The 15,651-nt window shown below is 34.4% G+C and overlaps 1 protein-coding gene across 1 annotated transcript in view; it reads left to right on the forward strand.

Annotated features, from left to right (window-relative positions):
• The first annotated feature begins 709 nt into the window (after positions 1 to 709).
• cabp7a (calcium binding protein 7a) overlaps positions 710 to 15,651 on the forward strand; it is a 28,588-nt gene continuing 13,646 nt past the window's right edge. The window contains exon 1 of the mRNA XM_026245439.1: positions 710 to 1,828. Within this exon, the coding sequence (XP_026101224.1) occupies positions 1,720 to 1,828 (109 nt within the window). The 5' untranslated portion in view covers positions 710 to 1,719. The remainder of the gene's footprint in view (positions 1,829 to 15,651) is intronic.

A 15,651-nucleotide genomic window follows, 5' to 3' on the forward strand; every position in this document is an offset into this window, starting at 1 on the left:
CACTACGCTCATGTGGAGTGACACAGAGGACACATATTGTTGAATAAAGTCGTTTTTATTGCTTTTTATTTGCATACAAAAAGTACTGTCGTCGCTTCATAACATTACGGTTGAACCACTGATGGCAGATGGACTATTCTAACAATGCTTTTCACACTTTTCTGGATCTTGACAGTGTAATTTACTTGGCAGTCTATGAGACAGTCACAAGCCTCCCGGTTTCCATCCTAAATATCTTCAATTGTGTTCTGAAGACGAACAAAGCTTTTACAGGCTTGGAACGACATGGAGGCAAGTGAATAATGACAATTTTAATTTTGGGGTGGAGTATCCCTTTAAGTGTGCATTCGATGTACACTTTACTATCACATAAAGACACAGAAGAGGATTTGTGAATGGCAATGAAATGATGCAACAAGTGATCGGTGACATGGCAGATGGAACGCATCCGAATTTCGTTACTCCATATACTACCACTGATCTACAATAGAGAACATTATATAGATCAGTGAAGTCGTGAAGTACATTTCAAACCAAAAAGCGTACGATTTCGGGTGCAGCTAACTTTTGTGGTTGAGTCACTGATTCATTCGTCATCAAGCATTCAAGACTGACTACTGATGCTACAATTTTTTTTGTCGCTTCGATAAAATAGTGCCTATTAATGATCACCGAGATTCATTGTCTGGTCTATACACACGTGTCAGACGGATACATCGCATATCGCACAGGGACCGTCGCGTTTTAAAACAGCCTGCAAGGTTAAAAACAAGCAGATCAACTTTTCAAAACAGCGCCAAGAGTGTTCCAATCCGCTACGCACGTCTAGCTGCTGAAAGCAAGAGCGCATCCTGTGTAAACGCCTCCCAACACCTGCGGCGGGAAATACTTTGTGGAGAGCAGCAGCTACACTCAGACTAAATATAGATCCATCGCGAGGGAACCCTGACACCGCGCTTCCCCACGCACCGATCGTTTATCTGCATGTTGTGATTAGCTAGAAAGTTTGATTGTGTCGGTAGCATATTTTCCTGTTTTTAATATAAATATATAATTTGATTCTGGAAAAATAGGGTTTCTTTAAAGAAAAAATATCTTAACCTTAGCAACAACTACACACGCGTAAAGCGCATTTTGTTCTAATTGTTCTTGGCGGTGCGCACACTATCCAACAAGTGCGAGCTCGAAGCTCTGCTGTGTCTTAAGAAGCGATTGAGGAGAAAACAAGCATATGGAGATCACTGTCTAACGATTTGGAGCTCGAATCGATCCAAGCAACCTCGTCGAACACGCACATACTTTGTCGCATTGATGAAAAAAAGCGCGTTTGTTTGATGCGCGTCGTGTGATCTGGTGGAGTTTTTTGGATATGCTATAGTTTCACCTCCGATGGAGCCGCCGTTATTCGTTGTCTTTGTCATTTTTAAAACAAACTAAAGGCGGGGCGGTTTGCTTATATTGTGAAGATCCAAACCCAAAAGCATTACATCTAGACCACTCGTGACCTGTGAAGACTTGTCCCTACACCTGGTTTCTTGGAGAGGGCTGCACAATTGCGCAAGCTGCGAGATAACGGACCTTTCCATGGAATCCACTCCACGCGTGGTCACCACTGAGGGTTTCGGTCCTATCTGATGTGGGATAAAAAGTTGCCGTCTGGACAGTAAATCACATATATGAGGACCAATACACACGTGCTAGCCAACACAAAGCGCAAAAATGCCTATGCATCCGGTGACTTCCACTTTGATGTACCGGGGGATCTGCACCATTCCTGATATCTTGTCGTACCGGGCACCGGTCAACCTGCCTGAGGACGAAGTGGAAGGTGAGTAAGAGAGTCCTGATGGTGCTTGAAGCCAATATTCTGTTCCACCCTATATTAAAACGACTACATTTTTATGAATTTTCACTTCGCTTTAGTGCATTTTAAGACAGAAGGTCGGTGTTTTGCGCACCTGTTCAGCGTTTTTTCTTTCCTTTTTTTCTCTCTCTCTCTCGCTTCTTATTGACCCAGTTTCGATTTATAATATATCGTAAGTGAAAAGTAAAGAGAAACACATGTTATTATTGTTATTATTAGTATTTTTTCCGTTTGGTTTGAACAGTTTGTAAGGATTCAGCACCACGGACAGCGCAGTTCACTTAAAACCCGTGGAAATCCTGTTACCAGTGCGTTTCTCAATGAGGCGTAAAGTAGGTATATCACAAGCCAGCAGAAATACCTCTGAGTGGTATGTTGCAGTTGTGGCATCTCTTTGGCTTCAAACTGTTTTTCAGCGTGTGTGAGTGAATCGGTAGTGAATCCAAATATAAAGTCTTTGACGCGTCGTTCTAACCCGTAAAGCACTTTTATTTTTAGATTCTGAAACATAGTAAACTAAATATACAAATTCAGTTCGACACAGTATTTTCATAAATCTGTTCCTATTTTTGTTAGAAAGTTCACTCTGATGAGTATTCCACTGGATATAATTAATATAAAAACAGATCAAATTTTAATACCTACTGTACAGTATAATTGACTTTTCTGATTTAAATAATGTTTTGTGTGATTTAAGGAGAGTAGGTCTCACATAAGCCATCAAAAAGACCTGATCATGGTGCAGCACTAATGTGTTTCATTGTCCATGAACAACACTCTAAGCATAAAACCAACACTTAGAATGTTTTAGAATCTGAAACACATTGCACTATACAATACGCAGATGTATAGGCTGGTTGATTTATACAATCACACCAGTTTACCCCAGTGTTCCCCATAATGGTCATGGAATATCCCTGAATTGCACATTTTGGATGTTTCCCTTAATTAACACACTTGGTTTATATCATCAGCTCATTAGTAGTGGCACCAAGACCTGAACTGGTGCGTTAGATAGAAAAAAATCCAAAATGTGAAGTGTTGTGGACCAAAATAAAAACGATTGGTTTACCTTGATGTCCAATTAAATAAAATCATTAAAATGTAATTTTAACTAGATGCATTATAGTCTACATGTTCAATAACAGCAAAATAAATGGCATTTTACTTAAAAAATAAAATAAATTACTGTTTTTCTTCTAATGTGCAATGCTTTTAAGTAGGCCACATGTTCTAAGTTCAGGATTAAAAATCACTGGTTTACCTTAAGTATCCATTTAAATATTTCTGCTGTTGTAAACAAAAGAAAATTCAATAAACAGTTGTTAACAAAAAAAAGTATCCATTTAAATAAAATGAGTAAATTGTAATTTGAACTAGACACATCATGTTCAATAAAGGAAAATAAATGGCTTTTTATTAAAGAAACCACCTTATAGTGCTTTAGGTAGGTTTCATGTGAAATGCACACTATGATCAGCTCGCTTCAAAATCCCATGCTTTTTCATTTAATGTCTATGCATGTTGACAAAATTTGAAATGAGTTTATTATGTAATTGCAAAAATATGTTTGTAATGTAGCATTCTGTAAAAAAAAAAAAAAAAAAAAAAAAAAAGGAAATAAAATACCTGTGACATCAAATGCATTCATTCAGATGAGTTTTTCCATTAAATCTTTAATATTGACATCTGACTGGTGTCAGCTCAGTTCAAAGTGTCTTTCCAAATCAATCTTTTGAGATTCAGGTTTAATTATTAATCTCAGGACCTCTTCACAATTCCATTCATCAAGGGACGTTTTCTATCAGTACATTTAGTTAAATAAAAATCCTATTACCCAAAATTTCAGGGCTGCTTCTCATGCTCTTAAACCCCTAAAAACATTCTGTTCTGAACTAATACGAGCTCAAATGCGATAAAGAGACACATGCAAAAGACAAGAGGTAACATACGGATGTTCCCTGTAGTATGTGATTGTGTGCATTCTGTACATCTATCCATGTGCAATTGTGACAGTCAGTCTATGTGCAAATGTGCCTGCATGTTCGCAGAGAAAAACTGTTCATCCTAGAACATAGGCCACAGTTTGTGTAGCATTTCCATAGAGATGGAAAATAGACAGTAAATATGAAGAGACCAAACACTGGGTTTCAACCTCATAACAGTTTTACTTTTAAACAGATTTGCTCGGTAAATATAAATGTAGCTCATTGACCAAATTGTTTTTGCATTTGCCTCACACTGATGAAGTAGGCCATGTTCAATCTCGTCCTTAGGATATATACGGTTGTTTATTTGTGAATCTTGAGTTTGAGCTATATTTTTTATATTTTGCATTGAACTTGTATGACACGCTGGGGGCAGAGACTGAGATGTAATTTATGAGCTAGATCCGTGCATCTTTATTTTAGTTAGCAAAATTTCATCATAAACCCATCCTTATTCAAAATAAAGAGTGAGGATAAAAGCCTCAGCTAAAGCTCGAGGAATTCATTATTATTCTCACTTGAAGATTGCTTAAAGTCTGGTTCATCCAAAAGACATTATCTCCCAACTGTATGCTCACACATACTGGTTTACCGGCTGATAACATCCTTTAAAAGATTAGTTCACATAAAAATGAAAATTCTAATATAATTGACTCATTCCAAGCCATGTTTTATTCTTCAATGGAGAACTAAGATGAATTGTGAATGGAGCTATTGAACTTTCCAATTCATTTCGATGACTTGTGTGGTGTATTTCAAGTCCTCTGAGGCTTTATGTGAAGAACAAACTGCAATGTAAGGCATTTTTTACTGATAATCTTCAGTTACAGTGGGCTTTTAACCTCTGTGACTGAATCAAGTCAGTGAGTTGAACACAAGAATCGAATGAGTCATATTAGTGAATGAATCTTTAGTGAACTGGTTCAGTTGGTTCATTGAAAAGACATGATAAAAAAAAAAAATTAACAAGTCATACATTGATTCTCACTCACTAATATTTGTGAGTTATTCATATTTACAGTACACACAGGAGATCTTCTTCAGTCCTGTTCCTCATGTACATACTATGTACTTATTATAGCAATTACAATAATTATGTAATAACTAGGTACTAACTTGGAACCTACCCCTAAACCTAACCCTACCTCTTGTATTTAACCTGTATTACCAGAGCTTCCTTAGATAAATACAGTGTAAGTAAACTATAAGTACATGTAAGTACACGTACTGTAAAATAAAGCGCAACCAGATTTTCAGTGGATAGCAGCTTACATTTCAGTTTGTTTCATCATGCAAATATTTTAAATGTAGTGCAAAAGTCACTTTTATAATGTGTTTTTGTCATTAAAAAGACTGGCCAGAATATTCTATAAAACTCACATTTGGTGTTCAGAGTTTGTTTTTATTTAAAAATAAGTACTTATTTTACCCATCATGATTCACAAGAAACAGAAAGCCTCTTTTTCATTGAATTTTTTTTTCTTTTTTACTAAGAACCAGTGACCCATATGATTCACATGAATTTAATAAACATCCATTCTCATTAAGGCTTTCACTGAATGTGCATTCAGTACAAACCAGCAGCCACACAGCTTTGTGAGAGTTAAAGTCAGCTATAATGTGCATGGTCCTCCATGCGCCGGGAATAACCCAGCTGTTAACCGCATCCGACGTCATGTGCCAAATGGTTTTTCTGTGGCACTGCATGACAATCAGACATCAAGCTTGTTTGAAATTTCATTAAAAGAGGTTGGCAGCAGTGACGAAAGCAAATAAAGCTGTGATTAAATTTGGTGCTGGGGATGGATTTCAGAAAGCAATCTCAAAGCCCATTGTCACTGGGATGGTTAGGGTGCCATTTGCAGCATCTGAGAGCATGCCAGCCCCTCTTGATCAAGACCATGCTGACAGCACATGGTTGACTGATGTTTTACATGCAGAGTCATATTCAGCCTCAGGGTGAAAAAAAAAACTGTTAAAGCTTCTTTTTTTCAGACAAGAACTAAAATGGGCTTATCATAGAAAACAGGATTTTCTTTGCTCTTCTTATACACTAACATGAAGCTCAAGTCCACCAAGAGCATTAATGTTTTTCAGAAATCATCACAGTATCTATGACATCACAAGGAGTTTCACACACTGATGGATGGACAATGTAAGCAGAGGGTTAGCCAATCAGAACAAAGATCCCTATTTGGGATAGGAAAGATTATTAGTGAATAACAAAAAATAAATTAATAATTAAAATTGCATTAAATTTATTCAAAAGCAAATGGAGCGTGGCAGTAAATTTTAATGCATTTTAAATGTAACAAAAGGCTTCTGTTTTAAATTCATAATGTATCAAAAACAAATGAAATAAATGCTGTTCTAAATGCTAAGAATCCTGAAAAAAATATCAAGGTTTCCACAAAAATGTTAAGTAGCACAACTTTTTTCAGCATTAATAATAATAAGAAATATTTCTTAAAACAAAATCTGGATATTAGAAGGGTCATTTGACACAGAAAAACTGGAGTAATGATGCTGGGAATTCAGCTTTATATCACAGGAATAGACTGCATTTTAAAATCTATTAAAATCTATTTAGTTATTTTAAAGGGATGATCCACCCAAAAGTGAAAATGCTGGCACTATTCAAGGCCGTAAAATCTCTGTTTATCTACTGAAAACAATGTAAGATATTTTGGATGAAAACCGGGAGGCTTGTGACTGTCCCATAGACTGCCAAGTGTGCATTCGATGTACACTTTACTATCACGTAAAGACACAGAAGAGGATTTGTGAATGGCAATGAAGTGATGGAACTGAAGTTGAGTTGAAATAATATTATACAATATAACTTTTTTTTTTCCCGACAAAAACATGCAGCCTTGAGTGAGCATAGACTTTTTCAAAAACATTTTACAATCTCACTGACCCTTAACTTTTGAACTGTATCGTAGTTATTAATAAATATTTAGATTGACAAATTACAAGTATTAGTCTGTTGTCTTGTATTTATATATTTATTGTTGGCAAAGTTATATTGCTTTATATTTTCATTATAGTATATATTTCTCTATTTCTCTGCACAGTGTTTTATTTTTGTGTTGCTCATATATCAGTTAATTCGGAAGGGTGTCAGCTTTGAAGTTTCTGAATACGGTATCTTAGAAAGAATGTATTGCACACTGATGTAACATCTACTGATGCATGCAGATCGGTCTGATTTGGCTGAGAGAAGCGTAACCAGCTGAACAATCTGACAGATGGTTTCAGTGCTGGGGAAAATTCAACCAATTTCCCAGTGATCTACTACCATAACAGTATAGGAAATTGGTTTCTGCTCATAAAAATAGCTCACAATGGTAACTAACATCATTCTCACTAATGAGAACTACTTATCCTTTGATTAATACTAGTTCTGAATAATTTGCATACTAGGAAAGCCATGCAAGTGTTACAGATGTGGCTATGGGTAGAAACAAAGCTATTTAAACACAGTAGCTTTAAAATGGTTTCTAGAATGATTTAAACGATTCTGTGTGTCCAGAAACTCAGTCAAAATATAAAATGTTCAATAAGTAACAATAATTAAGTTACTAAACTTCTCAAATTAAATTAAGAGTTTTCTTAGAACAGATTTGTTTTAATATTCTTGTATGATTTTAAATTAATTTAGTTATGCTCCTATATGCAATCATAATGTCAAGGACATCTGAATATGTTTTTTTTTTTTTTTAATCAAAAATTGGTTATTGATTTTTCTTTCTGGCATAAATAAGGAAAAAGGCTTATTTTAATTTAGTAGAGTGCTGAATTAAATGATCTTGAACAAATGTTGTCAGGCTTACATTTAAAATGAACTTTAATAATTTTCCAATGTGACTGTGTCTGTCAGGATTTACACAAATCCGGTATGGCATTCAATCCTACCATAGTAAACTTCCATTGAAATAAAAGTTGTGACAACATTTTTGAAAATGAAGAAGCATTAGCTTTTTTAATATTTAATAGCTGCACTATTAAACTTTAACTCAATATGTACATACAATGCAAGCTTATTTAGCACACAGCCTATTTGTAATAACATTTATGTGAGGTATTTATGGGTCTGCATGTGTCTGGCTCATAGTGCTTGTGAAAGGAATTGTATTATTACGAATAAATCATGCCTCTGTTGCAAATTTGTACTAAACCATCATAAAGACCAGTAATGCCAGTCATTTAAATACAATGAGTAGTTCACTCAAAATGAAAATTTGCTGAAAATTTAAAATGTACAGGCTATCCATGATGTAGATGCATTTGTTTCTTCATCAGAACAGATTTGGAGAAATTTAGAATCACATCACTTGCTCACCAATGGATCCTCTGCAGTGAATGGGTGCCGTCAGAATGAGAGTCCACATGACTCCAGTCCTTCAGTTAACATCTTGTGAAGCAAAAAGCTGAATGTTTGTCATAAACAAATACATCTTTAAGATGTTTCTAAGTCTTCTATCCATAATATTGCTTTCTCCACTGAAAAAGTAATCTCATCTGAATCAGGAGAGAAATGTGAACAGATCAAGCACAGTTCACAATCAAAACAGTTCTTAACAAATTGGTGTTAAATTGTGGATTATGATATGAGGGGACAACAGAGGATGGACTTTTTCACACAAGGAAGCATTATTATGGATTATGGACTTGTATTGTGTCCAGAAGTGACTCGTTAAAGCTAAAATGCTTTAATGATGTTTTTGTGAACTGAAAAGCTACGTGTTTGTAAGAAACAAGACATTAAAAGATCGACTAGAGTGGTGTGGATTACGTGTGGATTATTGTGGGGGGTTTTATCAACTGTTTGATGCTTATTTTGTGCCATTTCTCTCTCTTAAACTTTAAAAACAAGTGTTTAAGATACAGATAATGGACTTATAAGTGGTCATATTACGTAGGTAATTCAGTAATGCATAATTGAAAACGTGCCCTGGATATTAAGTAATACTTATGTGTTATTAACATCCTACTTAACAATTCAGGAAGCACAGCATTTTGTAATTGCATTAGACCACATTGATAAATGTTCTGACTAAAAAAAACAACAACACATTTATTCTGTTATACTTATCTCTCTCTCTCTCTCTCTCTCTCTCTCCGTGTGTGCACATGTAATGGCCACCATAGGAGTAAAATCATGGTTTGGGTGACACGGTTTCAGCAGGTACAAATCTTCCTTTCCTGTTGGAGTGCAAGTAAAGAAAGATCAAAAGGCTGTTTGGCAGGTAGTCTGGTTTAGAAAAACACATAAACAGAGGAGTGATTCACTTGAATGTATCTCACTGAGAGATGAACAGAAGAGCAAACAAACCCTCTGTTTCCTGTCTCTTTTCCCTCCATCGTATTTCTCCTTCCACACAGTGCTTGTTTTGCAGGAAGGTAAATGAGAGGAAGCAGACGGACAATGGCATATCTTCTGTTTGGATCTTTCATTTGATGCAAATGCAGAATAACTTCATTTTTCATGTCCCTTTTGCAATCTGGTTTGTTTGCAGAGCACTCAATATACATTTTTTTTTTTTTTTTTTGTGAGAAATAGCTTAAGGACACAACAAAAGAGGACACAGAACATATTTTGAGTGTAAGAAATTGAAAATGCCCTTGTTTTTCCCATAAAGGTGCATAAGGGATTCGGAGTGTTAAAGTAAAATTAAATCCTCTGGCTAATTTTACTGAACACACACACAATGGACATAAATCCATTTTGAGTAATTTATTTATTTATTTTATTTTTTTTACCACTTATCTTCTGATAAGTGCTGCATGATTGCGTGAATATTTCTAAGCGGCAAAAGCGATAGATGTATAAAGCAATATATTGTGAGAGGGCCACTTGTTACCATGTCCCATACCACTAAAAATAATAAACCACAAATTTACCAAAACAATGCACTCCACTGTGCTGAGCAAGCGCTTCCCTGCTGTCTTAACATGCTATCTGAAACTTCATATTTCCCATTTATGAAGTCGTGATTACGAGCTTGTTGCATTCTTTTCTGTTAAAAAATAACAGTAATAGTGAGAATCTCCTCCTGTGACCCATTATTTGTCTGTTTGTGCATTCAGAGCCAGTGAGCAATGGACTTTCATAATAATAATAAAAACTGTGTTAATGCGCAATAAAATAATTATCAGCGTTAATCATTTAATGTGTAACGCATTAACTTGCCCAGCCCTAATATAAATAAATAAATAAATAAATAAATATATATATATATATATATATATATATATATATATATATATATATATATATATATATATATATATATATATATATATATATATATATATACACACACACACACAGAGGGAGAGAGTCCCACCTTACAGTTAAAAGAGCCAATAATCAGATTTTTTTTACATAAAATGTAACTGTAATAACCGCTGAGTAAACTAATGGCTTTAAAGTGACTTTGATGTGGAAAGAAAATGTACTTTTTATACCTTAATGAATTGTATTTGCATTTCTTCACATTCTGTTAAATGTTTTAAAAGTTTTTTTCCCATTGAAAGAAATACAAATATGATAAACAGATATGTTTTTTGATTATGATTTCATCAGAGGTGTATCAGTAAAATCATAAAATATGTGAACTTTTAGACAAATATGTAAAGAATAATGGTCATTTGGTCATTATCAGAAAGTAATCCCCAGTGGTGTGATCAAGCATTAGCCTATAAAAGGCTCATTTTGCAATAGTAGTTGATTAATTTTACTATCCTGCTTATCACATTACCACACACCAAATAGACAGAAATATTTATTTTCAGTTTAATTCATTTTTTTTTTTTTGGCAACAATCTGACTTTAGAATAAAGAATAAAGCACTCCAGAGAGCCATGCAATTATCATTGTTTATGCTTTCATTTGACTGATAGTTTTAGATGACTTACATGTGACATTTGTCTGTTTTTTTTTTTTTTTTTTTTTTTTTTAATAATGATATCCCACAATTAGGAACAATAATAAAATAGCATAATAAAAAGTAATCAAACAAGTGTCTAACAATTCTGTACTTGCTAAAAATAAATCTGTGTATATAAAGCAGCTGTGGAGCATTTAAAGCTGCTCATGCGTTTCTTTGTGAGGGCAGCTTGTTTTGTGGTGCGTGGACAGGATTGGCAATTTACACATATTATGATTTTCAATTACCAACATATCCACTGGTGAGAATTCAAAGAGGGTTTGCTTCAGCGGCTTTCCAAAATGATGCTGCAAATCCCTATTTCTTTTAAGAAAATAAATTGTTTTTAGACTACTATATACAAGATCTTCTGACTGGACTCTCACTGAACATGTGTGGATCTGTGTTTGCTGCACTTTTTAACAGAATGCACGTTCAAATAAATACAAATCCTGACACTGACCCATGCCATTAATCCAATATCATACCCTACCTCAAATCAAGGTGCTTGACATTTAATTAAAGGCACTGCACTTTCAACAAATGACCCTCTGGGACGGGCACCAGGTTATGCCATGGACACTTGGATTGTAATTTAAAGTTAAAGTGGCTTGAGAGACAATAGGCTGGTGTTGATAGATGGGGGGCTTTGTTTATTTGTGCTATGCTTCAACTCTTTTGGGAGGGGTGAAATATGGATCACTCTACAGCCTACATGTTCAGACACTGTAGTCAAGATCAAACTTGATGTTTTAATTTTAGATTGAAGATCTTTATGTGCTCCCAACAATGAAATTGCTAATGAGCTGTTTAAAATAAAGCAATAATAAAACTGTATTATTGCAGCATTGCTTTTGATGACTTCCAATACTATTACCAGTGTATTTATAACTGCGCTTGACTGTTAATTGGTTTGTTTGAAATGATAAAGTACATTTCATTATGTTATCATTAGATTCATGTTCACGACTCTCTGTACACCAGTAGATTCAAGTATTGGCATGATAAAAGGCTTCATATTGCCAAAACATTGGTAACATAAAATTACAGAAATACAAATTACATATAATAAAGAAAGATTCATTCCGGAACGAAACAAGCTGACTTTAATAGCGAATCATTGAATCATTTACCATGATTAGTTCAAAAACACTTGCTTCATTCCTGAAAGATGTAATATGAGCGAGGCATTGAATCATACACTAAACAATTCCCAATTCTAAACAATTGCTGCCTTCTACTTTTAGCTGTTTTCATTGGCAGAACAAAAATAGACAACGCAACTGACAATATTGTATCTAAAATGTAAGTTACTCGCATCCACAAATTATTTATCATTCTATACAACAAGGTCTTGTTTGTAATTAAGAATACTGTATGAAGACAAGTTTAGTTTCATATGGTGTTTGTTTGTATGATGTTTACTTATTGACCATGCACCAATTACTGTATGAATTTTAGACACTTTACATGCGTTACTACATTGAACCATCCTTTTCATATATATACTGGAATTTAAAGCTTTTCATTTGAAGGACATTTAAATGCACATGATGTGGTGCAAGAGGCATTTCAAACGCACCTGATATGTTTTTGTGATTTTTGCATTCACCCTCTCAAATATGTGAAATGTGGTTTGCTTTTCTTCTTAAATCCTTGCCACCTCATATGAGGACATTATATATTTCTGAATATATTTGTGTATAGTTTTAATTCTGGATCTCCTGTACAGAGCACATTCTATCTATCTATCTATCTATCTATCTATCTATCTATCTATCTATCTATCTATCTATCTATCTATCTATCTATCTATCTATCTATCTATCTATCTGTCTATCTGTCTATCTGTCTATCTGTCTGTCTATTATTTATTTATTTATCAGCAAATTCTGAATGGATTATATATAACTCTGAAAGTCCACAAAGAGCGCTCGCTTTATAATCACTGAAAAGCTGTTTCTCTTTTCAGTTCATCACCATCTCACAAAGTTCTGTTATAATTGATTAACCTCTGGACACTGCACAACAATTTTCTTAATTATGTCTCAATTTTGTTTGTTATAATGAATAGTGGGTTCCACCACCTAGTGTGCAGGTGTAAAATGCAGTCTCAGTCGGTGCCACTTATCGTGCAGGCTTGAAATAACCGAAAAAATCTAAACGTCAAGCTCAGTGTGAAAGGGGTTTAATTCTTCAGCTTGTAAGACAACAATTAAGTGTACAGTAATGCACCTACAATGGACGTAAATGCATTACAGTTTTTCTCAGTCGCTTTCGTATATTTCTCGAATCAAACTCACAATTTGCAAAACATAAAGTGCATTTCTCAAAACAACTCGTACAAATAGCAAATCACCATGAATTACCTGCAAAAGCCAGTCTCCTGCTCAAAATCCTTAGTTCATCTCTCAAAAATAAATATCTGTGTCAATGAACATATCACTGCCATCAGAATGACAAGTCCTTGTGTCACAGTGTACGGATAAGACAGTCAAATTGCTTAGTCATGTTGTCAATATAACAGTTTACTCTGGAGGGATGATCTGATGTAAACCTCTGTATTGAACAGTATGCCATATGCTTATGTATGCCATATATCCATTTCAAACGTACACATTTACACATTACTGTATGTGGGATATTGACTGAAAGAGACTGGATAGAATTCCCAGTAACACTTTTACAAAGTCTGACCAAAAAAAAAAAACCTTTACAATGTGATTGTGATATAGAAAAGGAAAAACAAATATGGACACAAATATGAAAATAAGTCCATTTTCAGAATGTGTAACTCTTGTGTTGTCCTCTGTCTATACAGTATAAGCTTTTCAACTGAAGATTCATGAGATGAACCTTTGAGCTATTTCAGAGAAAGGGTTTATCATTGGTTTATCATCTACATTCTCTTCATAAGTCAAGATTCACTTGGACAATTCATGCCAAATGTACAAAAAGTCTAATAATAATGTGTAAAAATAAATATAAAAAGTGTGCTAGGCAGTTTTTGACAACTAGATTAACCATTTTGCATTTAATGACTTATATGATGAACTAAAGACTAGATGTTTTGAAGGGTAAGACTGTTGCACAGAAAACTATGCAATACGTTTTGAGCAACATGACATGAGCAACTGATAATGTAGGAAACTGCCGATAAACATGCATAATCAATTGCATGAATGTACAAAAGCAATCGCAACTTGTTCAAAAGAATGAGAAACTGGTTTTATGATGTGTATAAATAACTAGATGATGTGGAGGTTGTACAAGTAGTTTTGAGAATTTCATTTCTGTTTTGAAAAATGCACCAAAGTGACTGAGAAAAACTGTATTATAAACATTTCAGTTCTATATCGTTCTTTTTTTTCTGTAGTGTGGACTTTTACATGTATTGAACCCATAGCATTTTTTTGATTCACTATTTTGATAAAAATCCGACAAAAGCCTTTGAAAAACACAAACACTCTGAATAACATGTGAAGTGTTCAATGTTATGTTTTTGAGTAGTTATACAGGATGTTACTATGTCAGCTGGGATCCTGACTGGCAGCGTGATCAGTGCTTTAGGAGCTTATCCAGAGCAGCGGTTTGTCTGCATGAGCTTTGTGATTCACATTGGCTCTTGTAATGTTGAGGGTAGGCGTTATGGGGGTGTAAGTTCATATAGGTCAAATACGGCTCTCTCAAATCACACAAGGAGCAGAGACAACGTTGTGATATAAATTTTGGAACAGGATTTACAGAGCCAGCTCTAAAACTGTAAGCAGGGTGAGAGCTCAGAGTACACTGAATCAGAAGATGCCAAAGAGGGAAAAGTAACAAATGAGATGTCTGTGGTCTCATGGAGCTTTTATCATTCTCTCTCCTCTCTTCTTTTCAAATCCCGTGATAGATTTTTAGGAGCAGTTTTTCAGACAGCAGATCAGCGTTCCTTTGTGAATGTTTGACGATGACTGCAGACATCTGCCTTCCGCCTTGAGTCAAACTTCTGTCACCCTGCAATTATCAGGATGAGAACTGACAAAAGAGAATCTCATTTTATTGAAGTCAAATTTCATGTTTCTATGAAACCATGTGGCTCAAGTCAGCCAGTGTAGGCAGTGGACACTTAAAAAAAACAAAAACAAATTAGAGTATATATATTGCAAAATTTACATGATTTAATGTTTTATTGCAATCATGTACACACACATTTCATGAGTTAAATTATAGTTCAGGCAAATATGATTTTTTTTATTATATATATTTATTATTTATGCAAAATGTTAATTTGAGAGGAGGGTAAGAATTTTAATAGATAACCACATACATTTTTTTTCTGTTCCACACATCTATTGTTTTGCTTCAGGGTACTGGGAATATAGTGTACTGTACAAGGCTTGTGTACAGGTGCATCTCAATAAATTAGAATGTCGCAGAAAAGTTCATTTATTTCAGTAATTCAAGTCAAATTGTGAAACTCATCTATTAAATAAATTCAATGCAGACAGACTGGTGTAGTTTACGTCTTTGATTCTTTTAATAGTGATGATTTTGGGGTCAGTGCACCTGTATTTATTTTTCAAGTTTGTCACTGAACAGTCCTTGCTACTCATTGTGTCATTTTTTTTTTTTTAATATATATATTTCTTTCTTCAACATTTCGCTATGATTTCGGTCTTAAAGTTTCTATTCTGCATTCTGAAGTGATCTTTTATTTTATTTAGTTTTTCTGCTTTTTCTCATCTGGACTTGGCTTACCTCGTTTGATTTTTAATATAAAAGTTCTATTTTTTTTTAGCAAATGTAAAAGCACTTCCATTAAGCAGTAAGTAATTGGCAACAAAGTTACTGTCATTACTTATTTAACAAAAAAGTAATA

The sequence above is a fragment of the Carassius auratus genome, chromosome 5 (genome assembly GCF_003368295.1).
Source record: "Carassius auratus strain Wakin chromosome 5, ASM336829v1, whole genome shotgun sequence".
In the NCBI taxonomy this organism is placed as follows: domain Eukaryota; kingdom Metazoa; phylum Chordata; class Actinopteri; order Cypriniformes; family Cyprinidae; genus Carassius; species Carassius auratus.